Here is a 16,601-nt window from a genome sequence, read left to right on the forward strand (position 1 = left end):
TCTAAGGGGGAAAAAAAAAGTCATGAAGAACCTAGGGGTAAGACGGGAATAAAGACACAGACCTACTAGAGAATGGACTTGAGGATATGGGGAGGGGGAAGGGTGAGCTGTGACAAAATGAGAGAGTGGCGTGGACATATATACACTACCAAACGTAAGGTAGATAGCTAGTGGGAAGCAGCCGCATAGCACAGGGAGATCAGCTCGGTGCTTTGTGACCACCTAGAGGGGTGGGATAGGGAGGGTGGGAGGGAGGGAGACGCAAGAGGGAAGAGATATGGGAACATATGTATATGTATAGCTGATTCACTTTGTTATAAAGCAGAAACTAACACACCACTGTAAAGCAATTCCATTCCAATAAAGATGTTAAAAAAAAAACAACTGAAGTTAGGACAATGGGAGGTGATAGCTCTTATTAGTAACCATCCTTCTGAGTGGATTTTGCTCAAACTCACTATTCCCCTGGGAAATGTGAGTAATGACAGAACAGCTGGTAACGGGGCTCAAGACCAAAAAACCAGGGGGTCAACGAATCAGGAGATTCAGTTTACCCAGGTTACCTTCAATTCGAAGCAGAGGAGGATCTACGCGGTAAACAGAAGATGTGGAATCTTCACTAAGTGAAAAGAAGCCAGCAGTTACAAGAAGTGATAAGCCCTGGTCTTGAGTTGGTGACTAGTTGCCCTCTACCCGATCGTCGATGGCTTGACCCTACGCTGAGGTGTGGGCCGGCTGAGGGCAGGGGCACAGCACGAGTACTGAGTGTGACAAAAGCCTTCTGCTTGCGTAGAGCCCCAAGGCGAAAGCCTGCCTCTGAGGGAGGCTAGGTCAGAGCACTGGAATCTCCTAACACTTCCTTCGTTCGACTCTAAGATACAGTTCACTGCAATGTTTATTTCAGGAGCCCAGTTCTTTCCAATAAACCACAGGTACCTACCACTAGCAAAAGAAAGCTGTATACTTTATAAAACTCAACAAAACCGTGAATAAAAAATACACACACAGAAAACCACTTGATCGCCTGAACACTCCTTAGAAATAACTGCCGAGTTTATGACAGCCACCTGTATATCTATTTTTGTTCTCTTCTCCAGTCCCTTTGCAATTCTGCAAGAAGCCATTTAAGTGTGGGTGCTTAACCCGCGCTGGGCTGAAAGCGGGAGGAAAATAAAACTGGGTGCATGGTCTCAGTAACACAGGACAAACATGCTGGGGAGCAATCACCACGCTAAGAATTGCTCCTGGGTATCTGCAGAATGAGTTCTGCTCTCAGGAGCTCCAACCCACATTTAACGGGGAGCCCTCCAATCACATGTTTTTTAGAAAGCCATGAAATGTACATTGACAGTGGGGCAGGCAACACATCTCAATCACCCGGGATGCTCCTCCCCACAGCCAGCCTCATTTACCCGTAGGGAGAGGAAGAGTAGCCATTTTTATTGTAGAAATACTCCTGGCTGGTGACCAGACCAACTTGGGTGTTACAGAGAAAACAGTTAGGTGGGGTGACCAACTGTTCCAGTTTTTCCTGGGCTGAGGCATTTCCTGGGATAGTTCCAGATATACTGGGATCAGGTGGTCACCCTACAATGGCACTGCGAGCATCCCATAGCAGCCACGCTCTCCCAGGACCTGGACCTGGGTGGGTGGCACAGAGCAAGTTACTTCATTTATCTCTATAGGCTTTGTTGTCCTGATACAGAAAATGGGAAGTAGAGATGCCTAGCTCTGCCAGTATTTCTCAAAGTGTGGTTTTCAAAACATCTGTGCCCTGAAATAGCATCTGGCAGAGGTGCTCCAAGAGGTGGGGGGATAGGGGTGGTAGGAACAGTGTGCTCTGGTTGGGGGAGGGGTATTTTTTCACTCTATCAATTCTATGTTTAGAATTTGCTTCACATGGTGCTAATAAGAAGCAGACCAACTTTTAGTCAATTTTATTGTTTTCTTTTAAATCTATTGGTAGGTAACACAGCCCCTTACTGCCTGCACCCAGGGCAGACTTCTCCCACCACTACCAGCCCTCCCCCCCTACTTCGGTACAACACTGGTGTGTAACACATGATAGACTCAAATATTTTTTAATGAACGAGTTTTCAATTTCCTTTCTAAGCAGAAAATCTATGACTCTGTTAAACTATTACTGAATTAAAATAGAGGCAGTTTTGGGTAATTTGTCACTCCACAGCATTGTAGTTTCATCTTCGCCTTACTTCCTCATTTAAAAGACAACCTACCAAAAATGTCATATTTGATCATCCTAAGATGCCCTCTATCAGTGCCTAAAGAAATTAGCAGGCTTGTTAATCTATTTACACGGCAAATCGAGTGCTTAAGAATGATATGCTTAAGCTGTGCAGAGCTGGAAAAGTGCCTTTAGTAGAAATCAGGTACAACCCCCTTCTGAACTAATTTTGTCAGGCTAGGTTAGCCGTATTCATACCAAAGGAAGTTCCAGTTTGGGGGTGTAGATTTGTTTCTCTTAAGGAAAAAAAATACACATATTCATTATTTTCAGCTAATTTTGAATGTCTGCATCTTCACAAGTATGATCCCAAGGACACTAGACTGAATTTCTTTCTTCTTAAGCATAAAATTAAGACAATCCACGAGGGTTAAAATTCTGAAAGAAATCAATAAACGTCAGTCTCAAGCCGTTCCTTTCTCTGGGAGGCTCTTATGAGAAAAAAAAAATGTCTGAGCTGTCTAAATAGTAACATACAATCTCAGCAAAGTGCATTACATGCCTATGAGATACATAAGGCCCAGCTCTTCACTAACCTGCTGGGATTGTTTTCTGCTGACTACACTTGGAAGAATCAGAATGTTCCTTGGAGGGGAAAAAAAAAGGGAGAGAGAGAGAGACAGAAGAGGAGAAATAGGGAAAATAAAACTCAAATGACTATGCCAGCAACCCCAGCTAGTGAAAGCAGGAATGGAGCCTGACATACACATTCATGACATAAAGGTAATGCTAGTAAAGGGTTTCAGAAATCTCATGGTAAAGTCTCATTTCTATACCTTCAATAAACTTGAAGAACAAGTAATTACCACCTCCATGAACTAGGCATTGCCCTAAAGGCAATGCATGTTGTATCTCATTTAATCTTCACAACAACCCTAAGAGTTTCAAATGGAAACTGAGCATGAAGAGATTAAGTAATTTGCTCCTAGATCTGTGTCTAGTAGGTGGCATGGCCAGAATTCAGTCTAGGTCTTAAATCAATATAAATGGTGAATTTGATGTTTGCCATTACCAGTGGTTGAATACCCAATCAGTTTTCCCTGGAGACTACGTGCAATAAAAAAAACGACCATCAGGGCCAGATGGGGCAATGGGAGATAGACTGGGATATTTGCATAAGGCACCCCTCCACTGAAAGGCAGTTTCCAGAGAAAACTCCATCTAGTGGAAGACCATCTTCCTGGGCTCTCTCTAAAGGCTGAGCCCCCTGAGAAAGCTTCAGGTTCTAAGTGGTACATAGCTGCCCATCACTTGTCTAAAATCCTACCGTTAGAAATCCTACCATAGTTTTCTGCCACCAAATACAAGGAAGTCTCTGACCTACAATACACTATTAACTGTTGAGAAGAAAAGGCTAAGAAGCATTCTCCTCCCTAAATAGGCATAGCGCTGAAGGGACTGGGGCTTCAATGCCTCTTTAAAACTCTAAATATTTACTCTTCAACAGAACAAGTAAATCCTCCAGCTCCAGGATCAAATACATAAACAGATTCTACTGCCTCTATAAGCCATACCCTCTCCCGACCCACCCCTGCCCCAGAAAACACATACCCGACACATGAAATCACATTACAGAATATTATTTCTCAGTCATACTAAATACTGTAGTGTACCATGTTAGCAATTAGTTTTTACACAATGTATATTTTTAGGAAGCAGTTGAGTCTCTTTCAACTACATTTTTGCAGATAGTCTTCTAATATCACAAAGTAGCCACATTCCCCATTTTATAAGTGAGAATACCAAATTTCAGAGTATTCTGTTCACTACTGAATAGCTGAGCAAAGGCAGTGTTTGGATTTAAACCCAAGTTTCCAGTCTTTCTGATACCCCCTCCATTTTCCTTTTAATTCTAGTTAGGAATATACATTTCTTTTTTTTTTCTGAAACCAAACACAAATACTTTTTTTTTATGGGGTATCATTTTACATCAATTCCATTAAAACCTAAAACCAATTTGCTGTACTCAAGTTAGGTGGCATACAGTATTTTAAGGAATACACATTTCTAATTAAGTCCTATAAAAGTACACAACGGTAACATAATTTAAATGCACTGTCACCCTCCAGTGTATCCACGCACTCAAAGATATCCACACTCCCACTGACACACAATGCCCTTATATTCTCTTAATCTCCAGCATGCCTAAGTGACTGATTCTCAATTTTCCTTCACTCAAGCTATTGTGTCCAAAACTGCCACTCTGCTTAGAGCACCAAGTCACTTTATTCTGCTTTGAAATGGTGATCTACAGAGCCACTTAGACTCGCTGGCAGCTTTTACTCTGATACTTGCCAAACTGTGTCCCTGGACAAGATTTTTGATGGTTTTCTTTGCCTCCCTCCCCCACTCTTAACTCTGTGCTGTTCCTCTGCTCTGTAAACTAAACCTCCCTGTGTTTCTAAAGGATCTGTAACAATGAGAAGCAGAAGGAACGAAGGTGGAGAGGGAGAGAGAGAGAGAAAAGAAGAGAGAGGAGAAGTAAGGGAGGGAAAAAAGAAGGGAAGGAAAGGAAAGGAGAGGAAAGGAAAGAGGGAGGAAGGAAAAAAGAATCACAGTTACAGCTTCAGGATAGCAACAATAGCTTTGTAACCTGAAAACCTCAGAGATAAGATGTGGCATTTATATAGACACTGGCAAGTCACAAACAAATGTTATTCCTAGGTCACTGTGTGAAAAAGGCCACCTAGTAAAGGAATGTATCTTCCCTGCAATGAAAAACCATTTGGGTGTAAAATAGATAGCTAGTGGGAAGCAGCTGCATAGCACAGGGAGGTCAGCTCGGTGCTTTGTGACCACCTAGAGGGGTGGGATAGGGAGGGTGGGAGGGAGGGAGCCGCAAGAGGGAGGAGATATGGGGATATATATATATGCATAGCTGATCCACTTTGTTATACAGCAGAAACTAACACACCATTGTAAAGCAGTTATACTCCAATAAAGATGTTAAAAAAAATTAAAATTAACACAGGTACACCTTAAAAAAAAAACAAAAAAAACCATCTGGGTGTCTCCAGCTCCACCCTTGCCAAAAACAACTGCCACAAGCAAACTGTGAGGAAATAAAAGCAAAAGTAGGAATAGGAAGCAGGGGTGGTCTGAAAGACGTTCACTTTGAAGACCAGTAGTGAGGAAAAGAAAGTCCTCCTTAAAAAAAACAAAAACAAAAACCTGCCCAAAATATTCTCATAAATGAATCATAGAAAGCTGTGTTTTGTACAACGCAACTTTGCAAACTACTTTTCAATAATATATTTGCCACTGCTTACAATCGATTGCCTTATAGCATACAGCGTTTAAGGAAAAACCATGTTCAAATTTTCAGGTGTTTAAATCATTTGCTTACAAAAATGGTTGTGCAATTCAATCGAAAAATAGAGAGGAAGGTCAGATCTGCTCTTCTTCCATGGCAAAAGCTTCCATTGGAAGTATCTCTGGCCTAGGTCACTTGCCTTACTAGAATTTTATCCTATCTTCCTGGTTTGCTTTAAATGGATTGTGAACTCACCAGGATGCCTTTACTTTAGTCCGAGGGATCCTCTGAAACTATACAGTGTGCTTTTCCAAAGACACTTTGCTCTCCTTTTCTGGACATGCCAATTATTAAATTGTTATATCGATAAATAGATTGAAGGAGGTTGTTTGGTTGAAGTGCTTTTCAAAAAAGGCCCAGGGGGGCTTCCCTGGTGGTGCAGTGGTTGAGAGTCCGCCTGCCGATGCAGGGGACACGGGTTCGTGCCCTGGTCCGGGAACATCCCACATGCCGCGGAGCGGCTGGGCCCATGGGCCATGGCCACAGGGTCTGGAGCCTGTGCCCCGCAATGGGAGAGGCCACATCAGTGAGAGGCCCGTGTACCGCAAAAACAAACAAACAAACAAACAAACAAAAAACACAAAAAAGGCCCAGGGTACTTGAGTGCTCTCTGGCCTTCAACCTTTCCTCCATCACCCTTCACGGAAGTGATACTTATTAATAACTAGAAAACTGTCAAGTCCAGAAAATGAAATCAGGTATTTCTAGTAAATGACTTTTTCTTTAGTCAGTGAATTTTCTTTTTTTCTATTATTATTATTTTTAATTGTGGTAAAATACACATAAAATTTACCGTCTTCAACATTCTTAGTGTACAGTTCAGTGGCATTAAGTACATTCACATTGTGCAACCATTACCACCACTGATCTCCAGAACTCTTTCATCTTGCAAAACTGATGAAAGTACATGAGAATACTCATGAAACAATAACTCCCCATTTCCCTCTCCCTCCAGCCCCTGGCAACCACCATTCTACTTTCTGTCTTTATGCATTTGACTATTCAAGCTACCTCACATAAGTGCAATCTTACAGTGTTTGTCTTTTTGTGGCTGGCTTATTTCACTTAGTATAATGTCTTTAAGGTTTATCCATGTTGTAACATGTGTCAGAATTTCCTTCCTTTTTGAGGCTAAATCATATCCTATTGCATGCATATACCACATTTTGTTTATCCATTCACCTGTCGGTCACTTAGGTGGCTTCTACCTTTTAGCTATTGTGAGTAATATTGCTATGATCATGGGTATACAAATATCTCTGAGACCCGCATTTCAATTCTTTTGGGCATATACCAGAAGTGCAACTGCTGGATCATATAGTAATTCTATTTTTAATTTTTTGAGGAAACTCCATATTGTTCTCCACAGTGGCTGTATCATTTTACATTCCCACCAACAAGGCAAAGGGTTCCAATTTCTCCACATAATGACCAACACTTGTTATTTTCTTTTCTTTTTCTTTTTTTTTATAGTAGCCATCCTAACACTTGTGGGGTGATTTGCATTTCTCTAATGTTTAGTCTAATAAGTCGCTTTTATCCAAATGTTCAGAGAAACAATATAAAGGTGTTTAGGCTCTATCTCTGAGTTTTCCTTCAAAAAACCCATTCATTTTTTTTTTAAGTTTTGTTTTTATTTATTTATTTATTTTTTGGTCTGCATTGGGTCTTTGTTGCTGTGCGCAGGCTTTCTCTAGGTGTGGCGAGCAGGGGCTACTCTTCGTTGCGGTGTGCAGGCTTCTCATTGCGGTGGCTTCTCTCGTCGCGGAGCATGGGCTCTAGGCACACAGGCTTCAGTAGTTGCAGCATGCAGGCTCAACAGTTGCGGCGCGTGGGCTCAGTAGTTGCAGTGCGCAGGTTCTAGGGCGCATGGGCTTCAGTAGCTGTGGTGCGTGGGCTCAGTAGTTGTGGCTTGCAGGCTCTAGAGTGCAAGGTCAGTAGTTGTGGCGCTCAGGCTTAGTTGCTCCGCGGCACGTGGGATCTTCTTGGACCAGGGATCGAACCCATATCTCCTGCATTGGCAGGCAGATTCTTAACCACTGCGTCCCCAGGGAAGTCCCAAAACCCACTCATTCTTAATCCCTGAAACTTATTCCAAGCCCTTTCTCTCTGCCTCATCTTCCATAATAAAGTCAGGATATTATCTACCTCATCCTCTTGCATGTATCCTTTCCAGTATGTATTAATAGAATCTGAGAAGCTTCCTTCCTGATGATGAGGACTTAGGTTGTGGAGGAGAGGCAGGAGGCAGAAAGAAGTGAGTACAAACACATGACTAGAGAAACAGACAATATAATATAAAACCATCCTGATTAAAAAAAAAAAATCAAAGGCCACCATTTCCTACCCAAAAAGTTGAGAAGCTCATCCCAGTAGGATAATACACATGAATTCACAGAAAGTGAAATACAAGTGATTAATAATAAATATTTGAAATAAGTTCATAATGAGTAACATAAAACACACATTACAAGAGTAACATTTTTTTCAACTTTCAAAGAAAAAGATTTCCTCAAATAATAATAATCTGCATGCTAATAAGGAAATACAAATGAATATAATCTTTCCCAAAACCAATTTGGTGATTTGTATCTATAAAGAACACTAAAATATTTATCTTTGGGCTTAGAAATGCCACTTCTGGGGAACATTCCTTAGGAAGTCATCAGTAATTGGAAGATTTATATACACAAACTGGAAACAGCTTAAGTATCCAACAATAATAGGGGGACTAGTGAAATGAATTATGCCATATCCAAAGCGTAGAATAATGTGCAGCCACTGAAAACACTTTTGAATAAGTTTAATTACATGGAAAATGTTCAGATTATATCATTACATAGCAAAAGGCTGCATATAAAACCATATATATATATATAATATACACAGTATGAGCTCATGATACTTGCTTTAAAATAGGAGATCAAAGAAATTATTAGGAGATCAAGAAACCTGGTTCTAAATGCCTACCTTATTATTTATGCCTACCTTATTATTTTATTTGTAAAGTTAGGTGCATTTCCTAAATTTTCTATCCTTAGTATCATCTGTAAAATATTGGGAAAATTAATATCTACCACACAGGGCTTGTAAGAGGATTATACGATGTAAACCAGGTAAAGTAATAAACTCATACTAGGAAATAAATATTAGTTGTTATTTTTTTAATTAAAACTAAAAACTGTAGTCACTTGCAGTAGTCCAACATAAAACAAAACAAATGGTGAGCTCCAAGTTACAACTTCAGACCACATGCCCTGGGCACGCCATCATCCATAACAGTACCCCAAAAAAGGCATTGTGAGAATCACCATTTTGTATTCAATCAGGCCATAGCACAGGCATTTAGAGAAGTCAATAGAAACTATGGTGGCAGGAAAAAGTGATGACAAAAGAGCTAATGAAACCATTTTTTTAAAAGAGGGTATGTGGGAATGAAGGGACCAAAGAATAACTTTAGGCATAAAGAGTTTCAGGGCATCACTAATACAGAAGGATCCTTGTAATACGAGTGGCAATCTTGCTAACCTCTTATTTTTACAAATAAAAAGAAAGAAAAAATGCCCCCCTAACAACATTAAGTGGCACACTAGTTACTAGCAAACAAAATTTGGAAACTTTGGTAACCTGACTCAAAAGTGCTTAAGAAATAAATTGATCAAATGAAGATGGGAGGGGAAAAAAACAATATAATTTTGAGGGTCATGGCTTTGTAAGAAATAGATGACCAATAGCTTTAGAAAATCTGGTTTGCTTGGTGATGGAGGAAGGAATGTTAAGTGCATGTAATAAACATTTAAAATCTTCTATGTACAACATGGACCGAGATTCTAGCTCACCAACGAAGTGCTATCAGGTGAGTAAAACAGGTAAAGAAAGCCTGAGGCAGCTGCAGTGATCTCCTATAAAGCCATGGGACTGGTCCGATGATGGAAGAAAGTCATCTGAAACTCCATTATCTTGCCAAGGCCACCTGCCCTTCCCCATCACAGAAGACAAAACACTTCTGAAATACCTTTGGGACTGGAATTGAGGAAAAAATCTAACCCTGTCCATGGAGAATTCAAATACTTTCAACAGAAAAGTCATTAAGTGAACTCAGGGTGTTAATTTCATCAGGCCTTGATGACATTAAATCATTTGTGATAATTTAAAGCTATCTCACCTGCCTTCCCCACTATTCTAAGGTGCTGCCCGTTAAGAGTAATGTCATGTCTTTTATCCACAAATCAACCTATTACAAATAGCTACACTATTGCACCCTATAAATATAAACCTCTTATTTTGCAAGATAAGAAGGCTGTACCAAAGTTCTGCAGAGAATACCACCCCTTGGATTTGAGGTTGTTTTCCAATGAAACATCCATTGTAATCCAATTTTTCTAACCCAGTCAGAAACTGTAGGCGTCAACCTGTTTGTGTCTGACCCAAACTCTTGCCTCTTACACCAGTCTGGCAAAGCAGGTATCTGTAGTTTTAATCTGAATCACACGATCATTTAACAAGCAAAAAAGGTACATTTATGGAGTTAAACATGCAGGATGGATTGCATGAAAAAACCATGTTTGTATGCAAGTTGTTCTCAAGTACTCTATCTTGGGCCATTCTGGCTGCTATAACAAAATATTGTAGGCTGGGAGGCTTATAAATAACAGAACTTTCTCTCTCATAGTTCTGGAGACTGGGAAGTCCAAGATCAGGGCACCAGCAGATTTGGTGTATGGGGAAGGCAAACTTCCTGCTTCACAGACAGCCATCCTTTTACTGTGTCCTCATGATGGAAGGGGTGAGGGAGCTCTCTGGGGTCTTTTTTAAAAAGGCAGTAATCCCATATATGAGACACCACCCTCATGACCTATTCACTTCCCAAAGTCCCCACTTCCTACTATCATAACCTTGGCGTTTGCAACTTATGAATAAGGATTGCCACTTATGGATTTTGAGGGCACATGAACATTCAGTCCATTGCACACTCCACTCTTCTAAAATATATCTGACAATATTAGCCTCCATTACAGGCTACATTATAGGAACATCCTTCAGTTATGAAACACCTGACACCCCACTTTTTCCTGGCAGTCATTCACTCACACCTCCCCTCTCTCCTCTAACCATCAGAGATACATTCTCACTCATTTTCTCTCTGTCCTCTCCTCTCCTCTCCTCAATGGCCTCACCCAAGGCTGCTGCTAAGGCAAAGATATTAAGTAAACCCATGATAAAAATTGACCCACTGGCCAGACATTCCCTCTGATACAACCGAGACACTGTTGTTCTCTGAGGATTTGGTGGCAGGAGGTCATTATTTGGCTGAATGAGCCAGGCAAGACTGGTGTCAGCCTCTGAAGAATGACAGCTCTCACGTAGCTTGGCACTTGAAGAACCAACCTGACAGGAATGAGCTGCTCATTTCTTACCCAGACATCACAAGAGATGCAGATCTACTCTGGGATCCATCTAAAAAAGGTCTGAGGAAAGAGAGCAATTGCTTTCTCTGGAGAATCTTCTTTGTTGGTTATTCTGAAAGAGTGTCGCTATTTGGATCACAAATGATAATAGCCCAAATGATTCTTTTAAAACTCAAATCATAATTGAAAAATACAAGAAACAAAACCATTAGCTAGGATATTTGTATGAAAAAAATCTCTTTATTCTTAGATGACTTATTTCTACCTGCAAAAAAATAACATTTAGCCTGCTTCCAAGTTTCATGAGGTAACAATTAGTAAGCTTCAAATATATAGCATCCCTACAGGAATCAGATAACTGGGAAAGTGCAAGCAACCTTGGATTACAAAGGCCATCTGCTTCACTGCATAAATGAGAAAATAAGGCAGAGAGAAATTAGGTGGCTGCCCCAGTGTGAGGTAAGATTGACTAGAATGCGAATGTTCCGATTCTCAGTCAGTACTTTCTGCATCTCTCTCCTAAACCCACAAGGAAGAAAATGCATTAATGTTATCTTTTGTAACAATAACTCAAAAAATTTTTATTCCCAAATAGAAATTCAGCAGAACTTTAATCCCACATTTATGAATACCATAGCAACACACATTTTTTAATGAATTTAGAAGAAGCATTTAGTATAACTCCAGAGAATGGCTCACTGAGCCTAAACAAGCATTAAATCAAGAAAATTCATCAAAGACATGATAATGCTACATTATTAAATAATATTTTGCTCCTTGTCAACAAGCCAACAACATAACGGTATACACTACAATTTTCATTCTAGGAGAAACCATCCAATTATTTTTTTAAAAAACAGATATTTTACTCAGTCAATCAGGTAATATCTATGGTGGCCCTTCTGGTCCCTTCCCAGAGCTAACTGTAGTTTAAAGACTAATGTAAAAACCACCAGAATTTGGGCTGTTCACAGAATCAGCAAAAAGTCACTGAATTTAGGCTGCTCCATTTGTAACCAATCATTCTGGACATTCATATTGCTGTCCATATGGTACTATAACATGGCATTGTTCTGGCCACCAGTGCCTTCACTGCCAACATCCAAACAGTGGGGGTGAAAACGAGAAGGTAGGACTGCCCAAATGGGTAAAGCCTGATTCAATTAATTCTTTAGTGCTTCTCTTTACAGAGAGAAATACATAAGACTGAGGAGAATGAATTCAAATTCACAATTTTTGCCTCAACAAGGGCATTAAAGACCCCCATTTAATAGAAATCAAGGTCTTGGATAATCAGCTATTTCATAGATATGTTCTCAGCCCTGAAATAAATGACAATAGGAGCATAAAAGGAATAGAATCCTGGGGGAATGATTTCCTATTACAAATCATTTCATTTTTCAAAGAGATTTACAACCAGCTTTTTAAAATCATGTTATATGTTACAGAATACTGCAAAAGAAAAACATTTATGCACAACATGTTAGAAGGGTACCGAAAGTGAGTCATACCACTGCCAACAATATCGCTTGGTTCAGTTATATTGATTCAGGTCCTTGATGGGTGCTGAAATGAAGGCCACAGGTTGGATACCAGAATGTGTCATTTAGGTTTGAGAAGAGGAGAAACATGCAGAACTTGTAATTCTGGATACAACTATACCCTTGGATTTTCAGAGAAGTGAGAGAGTCCCCAATGGTTAAAGACAGAGCTGTCACTATTACAGAAAGAAAGAGACACCCTTCCAAAAGTCAGTAGCATCCTGTGGTATATGGGCCATATTGGATTATTATGCTGACATTAATCATAAACTTTCACCTTCCACACACGCTATTAAATCACTTCAATTTGGATCAATGGCCTGAAAGAAACCCACCAAACTCTCTACGTATCAATATGAGGACATTTGCTGTGACTGATGGTTGAAGGCAGCTGACCGCTTTGTGTAAATTCTAAGTCATGGGATTGTGCAAACGAAGAAAAAGATGTTCAGGAAGAGGAAAAATGAACTTCCAGTTTGCAACCATGAAATTAGATTTTTTTTTTTTTTAAAGCAGAGAAAGTCAAAGTACAAAGCTATCTCCATTCTCTAACATGCATTTTTTCCAACCAAATGAACAGCCTGGAATCAGCTTTCTGCCCACAGGTCAATAGCTGACGTGGTTTTGTTTTCCAAAACATAGGACTACACATCTCTTTCAAAATGCATTAGCCAGCTAAAAGTGAGCCCAGCCAGAAATGATCAGCCAGAATTGATCAGATGTCATTCGGCAACTGTGTGGAACCCCTACTATGAGTCGCCACAGAGGACCCGGCGTTCCCAAGAGGCTCTTTTTGGACAGATTGCAAGGTCAGATATGAGTTCCCATTTTCTGTAAGTAAACATCTGCTCTACAAAGCAACTCTAACCCTGCAAACACAACACACCCACTTTCTCACAGTTAAGTCTCAGCGCTGGAGAGGATCAATGACGTATCTGTGCTAGATTCCAATCATTTTAAAATAGGTCTTTAAATCTGTTCTTCTGTGCACGTCAATCTCTGCATGTGAACAGCTGACTGAGTTCTCAAGCAACAATACTGCCCATTGAAAAATACACCTTCCTTAAACAAAAGATACCTTTTGTTCCCATGAAGCATTGTCTGTTGCCATTTCCAGCAACAAATGACACAAAAGACAAATTCTACCATCCTCAAGAGTGGTTTTGGACAAACAGAAACACCAAAAAACAGAGCAAAAGCTTAAGAAACAAGACCAAGGTGAGTTGGGGGTTGAGGAGAGGTGGAGTGGAAGTGAGAAGTGGAATCTATACTCTGTGATCTAAGAAGTTCAGCCTCTACTGATGAATGGGGGACGGGGGAGGGGAGAGGAATGGGAGGTTGAGGTTTTCAGTTGAGAAAATGAAGTGTGTTGCTGTCCCGGTTTTGTTTCAATAGCACCCGGAGAGTGCGTGGCAGGCACAATCTAGTTTGGTGACTAAGACCGATTCAGTGAGTAACACAAGTTTGTTTATGACACAAAGGAGCTACCCAACCAAATCCGGCAATTACACAAACAATAATATGTTAATTCTTTAAAATTGTTTGTGTTTTGGTACCAAATTAAAGTTTGTGTTTATTAAATTTCACAGGAAACATCTATCAATTTAATATCACCATTTTGCAGGCTGCGCACCCGTCCTGGAAAGAAATCGCTAATGGCCCGGAGTCCTGGAAACCTACAAACTACTGTCACCTATTTCCCAGCACTGTGGTCCTGATACTCAGTGTCACTGATGGAAACCAAACAGCGGCCATAAACCAAGGAGTCCCTGGTGAATTTCTCCAAAGCACAGTCCGAGCAATCCGTGCGCCCGGGTGAAAGCATTTGGAAGTGTGCGCGGTTTCTCTGCCCTCCGGGCCGTGCGTCCGGAACGTTCCTGGCTGTCAGGTGGGTGGCGACAAGGCTCGGCAGGGAAGCGCTGCCTGGCAGCGCAGCGTGCCCGCGGGGCGGAGAGGGACGAGCCCGGCGGAGTGTGGCGCGTCCCAAGGCCGGCCGTCGCTCACCTTTGTTCGCCTGCCCTCTCCGCGAGGAGGAGAGCGCGGGCCAAGGAGGAGTGCGGGGAGCTACCCCAGTGCTCCGCGGGCCCTCCCCTGCGCCCCGGAGGAAATCCAGAGGCAAGCCAGACCCGCTCCTGCTCCCAGAACCGCAGCCAGGCTGAGGGGTCAGCAACCCCTTCCCGAACACAAAGGTTGGGAGGCGTAAGCACGAGCGCTGGGGGCGCGGGTGCGTGAGCCACAGAGCACGCGAGTGTGCGTGTGCGCGCGAGGGTGTGCGTGTGTGTCTGTGTGTAGGGGGAGGGGAGGAGCGCTCGCGAGGGTGTGCGCGCGAGGGTGTGCGTGTGTGTGTTTGTGTTTGGGGGGGGGAGGGGAGGAGCGCTCCAGCCCGTCTTACCTCTCGAAGATGAGCCGTACCATTAACATGCAGAAGGCCAAGGGGAAGGCGAGATAGAGATCCTCAGCCTGCGGGAAGGTGGCTTCCTCCGTGTTCTTCAGGTCCGCCCAGGTGACATTGTGAGGGAGCCAAAACCTCTCGTTCCAGAACCAGGCTAAGATTCCTGCCATCTTGCTTTGTCCAGTCCCGTCCTGGGCTCCCGCGGCCCGCCGAGATCTCCGCCGCGCAGAGCGCCCGGGGATGCGCGCGCGGCTGGCTCGAGCCTCTGCCGCCGCCGCCGCCGCCGCCTCCTCAGCGGCCGCTGCTCTCGAAGGCTCGCGGCGAACCCCGGTTCTCTCCTCCCTCTGGCCGCGTTGGGGAAAGGAGCCGCCTCGCCCGTCACATGGCAGCCAGGGCCGCTGGCCCTGATTGGCTCGTCCTCGCGTCAAGCAGCCAGGCACACGCGGCCGGCTAGCCCACGCCCGGAGGGCAGGGCGCAGCCGCTGCGCTCAGGGCGCCAGGGCACCGCTCTAGGGAGTGCCGCCCGGCCCCGCGCTCACAGTGCTCTCGAGCGGCGCTTAGGGCAGAGACCTGGGTTCAGCCGCCCGAATCCGTTCCGGCCCCCGGGCTTGCTCGCACATGCTCAGAACGCCGGCTTCTGCCGCGCTGGAGTTTCAGGGGTTTCGGTCGGCTTCCCGTGCGCGTACAGGCGCTGGGGAGGCAGGTAGGGGTCGGGGCGATCTTCAGATCCACCCTTGCGCCGAGACAGAACAGCAGAAGGAGAAGTAGGGGGCGCAAAGAGCAAAGGAGGAAGAAATAGCAGGTAAAGAGTCATGCACTCCAGCGCTTGGAGAAGGAGGGGGAAAATCGGGTTCTGGGGCAGGATGGTTTGGCAAGAGGCGTCTGCCTCCACCCCGCGCCCGTCTTTCCCCATCTCTGACCTTCCAGCCTGGTTTTACTCCGTTCGTCACCACAGTCCGCGCCCCCAGGGAAAAAGGCCCTCTATTTTAATTTATGAGGTGGTAAGAGAAATTAGGCACTTAACTGCTGTTTGATGATAACGATGAGATGATGTTGATGATGACAACAACCGCAGCCTTCTGTAAAACTGCCCCTCTAAATGAGCCTCTCAGAAGATGGCTCCCGACCACATTTGGGCTTGGCCCATGGGTAGTGAACCTGCACTCTGCTGCCTGACAGGCTCGTTGTTAACGCCTTTTGCATCGGAAACCTTTAAGGTGTTAAGTCTTTGAGGCCTAACCCAGGCACCTTGACGCCCAAGATACATTTCCTCATTGATACGGGAACCATGTGTGGATCAGTTAGGTGGTACATGCAGAACCTGGTTCCAGGGAATACTTTGTTGATTTTTCTCACAAACGTTCATTTCCTGCCTGGTTCTGCTAGTAAGTTCTACTGGACCCTTCCAAGAGGAAAATAAACAGGCTCTTAATACTTCTTTACCCTCTCTCCCCCTCCAGCTACCACCCTCTTTTCACTCCTTGCCTTTAAAGCGTAACTCTAAAGAACTGCCTATATCTGTTGCTTCCGCTCTCTCCCCTCCATTCGCTTTCGAACTTCCGTTTGAGCATTTGCCCCTCTCTGCTGCACTGAATTGCTCAAGGTCACCAATGATCTCCATGCTGCTAAACCCAAAGGTCAGTTCTCAACACCTCTTATCAGTACCAAGTTCATCAGTAGATGCCTTTTGAAACACTTTCTT

General features: G+C 43.2%; 1 protein-coding gene across 3 annotated transcripts in view; it reads right to left on the reverse strand.

Annotated features, from left to right (window-relative positions):
- CERS6 (ceramide synthase 6) overlaps positions 1-15,236 on the reverse strand; it is a 341,889-nt gene extending 326,653 nt beyond the window's left edge. For all 3 annotated transcript variants that reach the window (XM_081242625.1, XM_081242624.1, XM_081242626.1), the window contains exon 1: positions 14,900-15,236. In XM_081242625.1, coding sequence (XP_081098751.1) covers positions 14,900-15,069 — 170 coding nt within the window. In that variant the 5' untranslated portion in view covers positions 15,070-15,236. The remainder of the gene's footprint in view (positions 1-14,899) is intronic.
- Between the last annotated feature and the right edge of the window lie 1,365 nt (positions 15,237-16,601).

The sequence above is a fragment of the Mesoplodon bidens genome, assembly GCF_964165515.1.
Source record: "Mesoplodon bidens genome assembly, chromosome: 8".
Classification (NCBI taxonomy): domain Eukaryota; kingdom Metazoa; phylum Chordata; class Mammalia; order Artiodactyla; family Ziphiidae; genus Mesoplodon; species Mesoplodon bidens.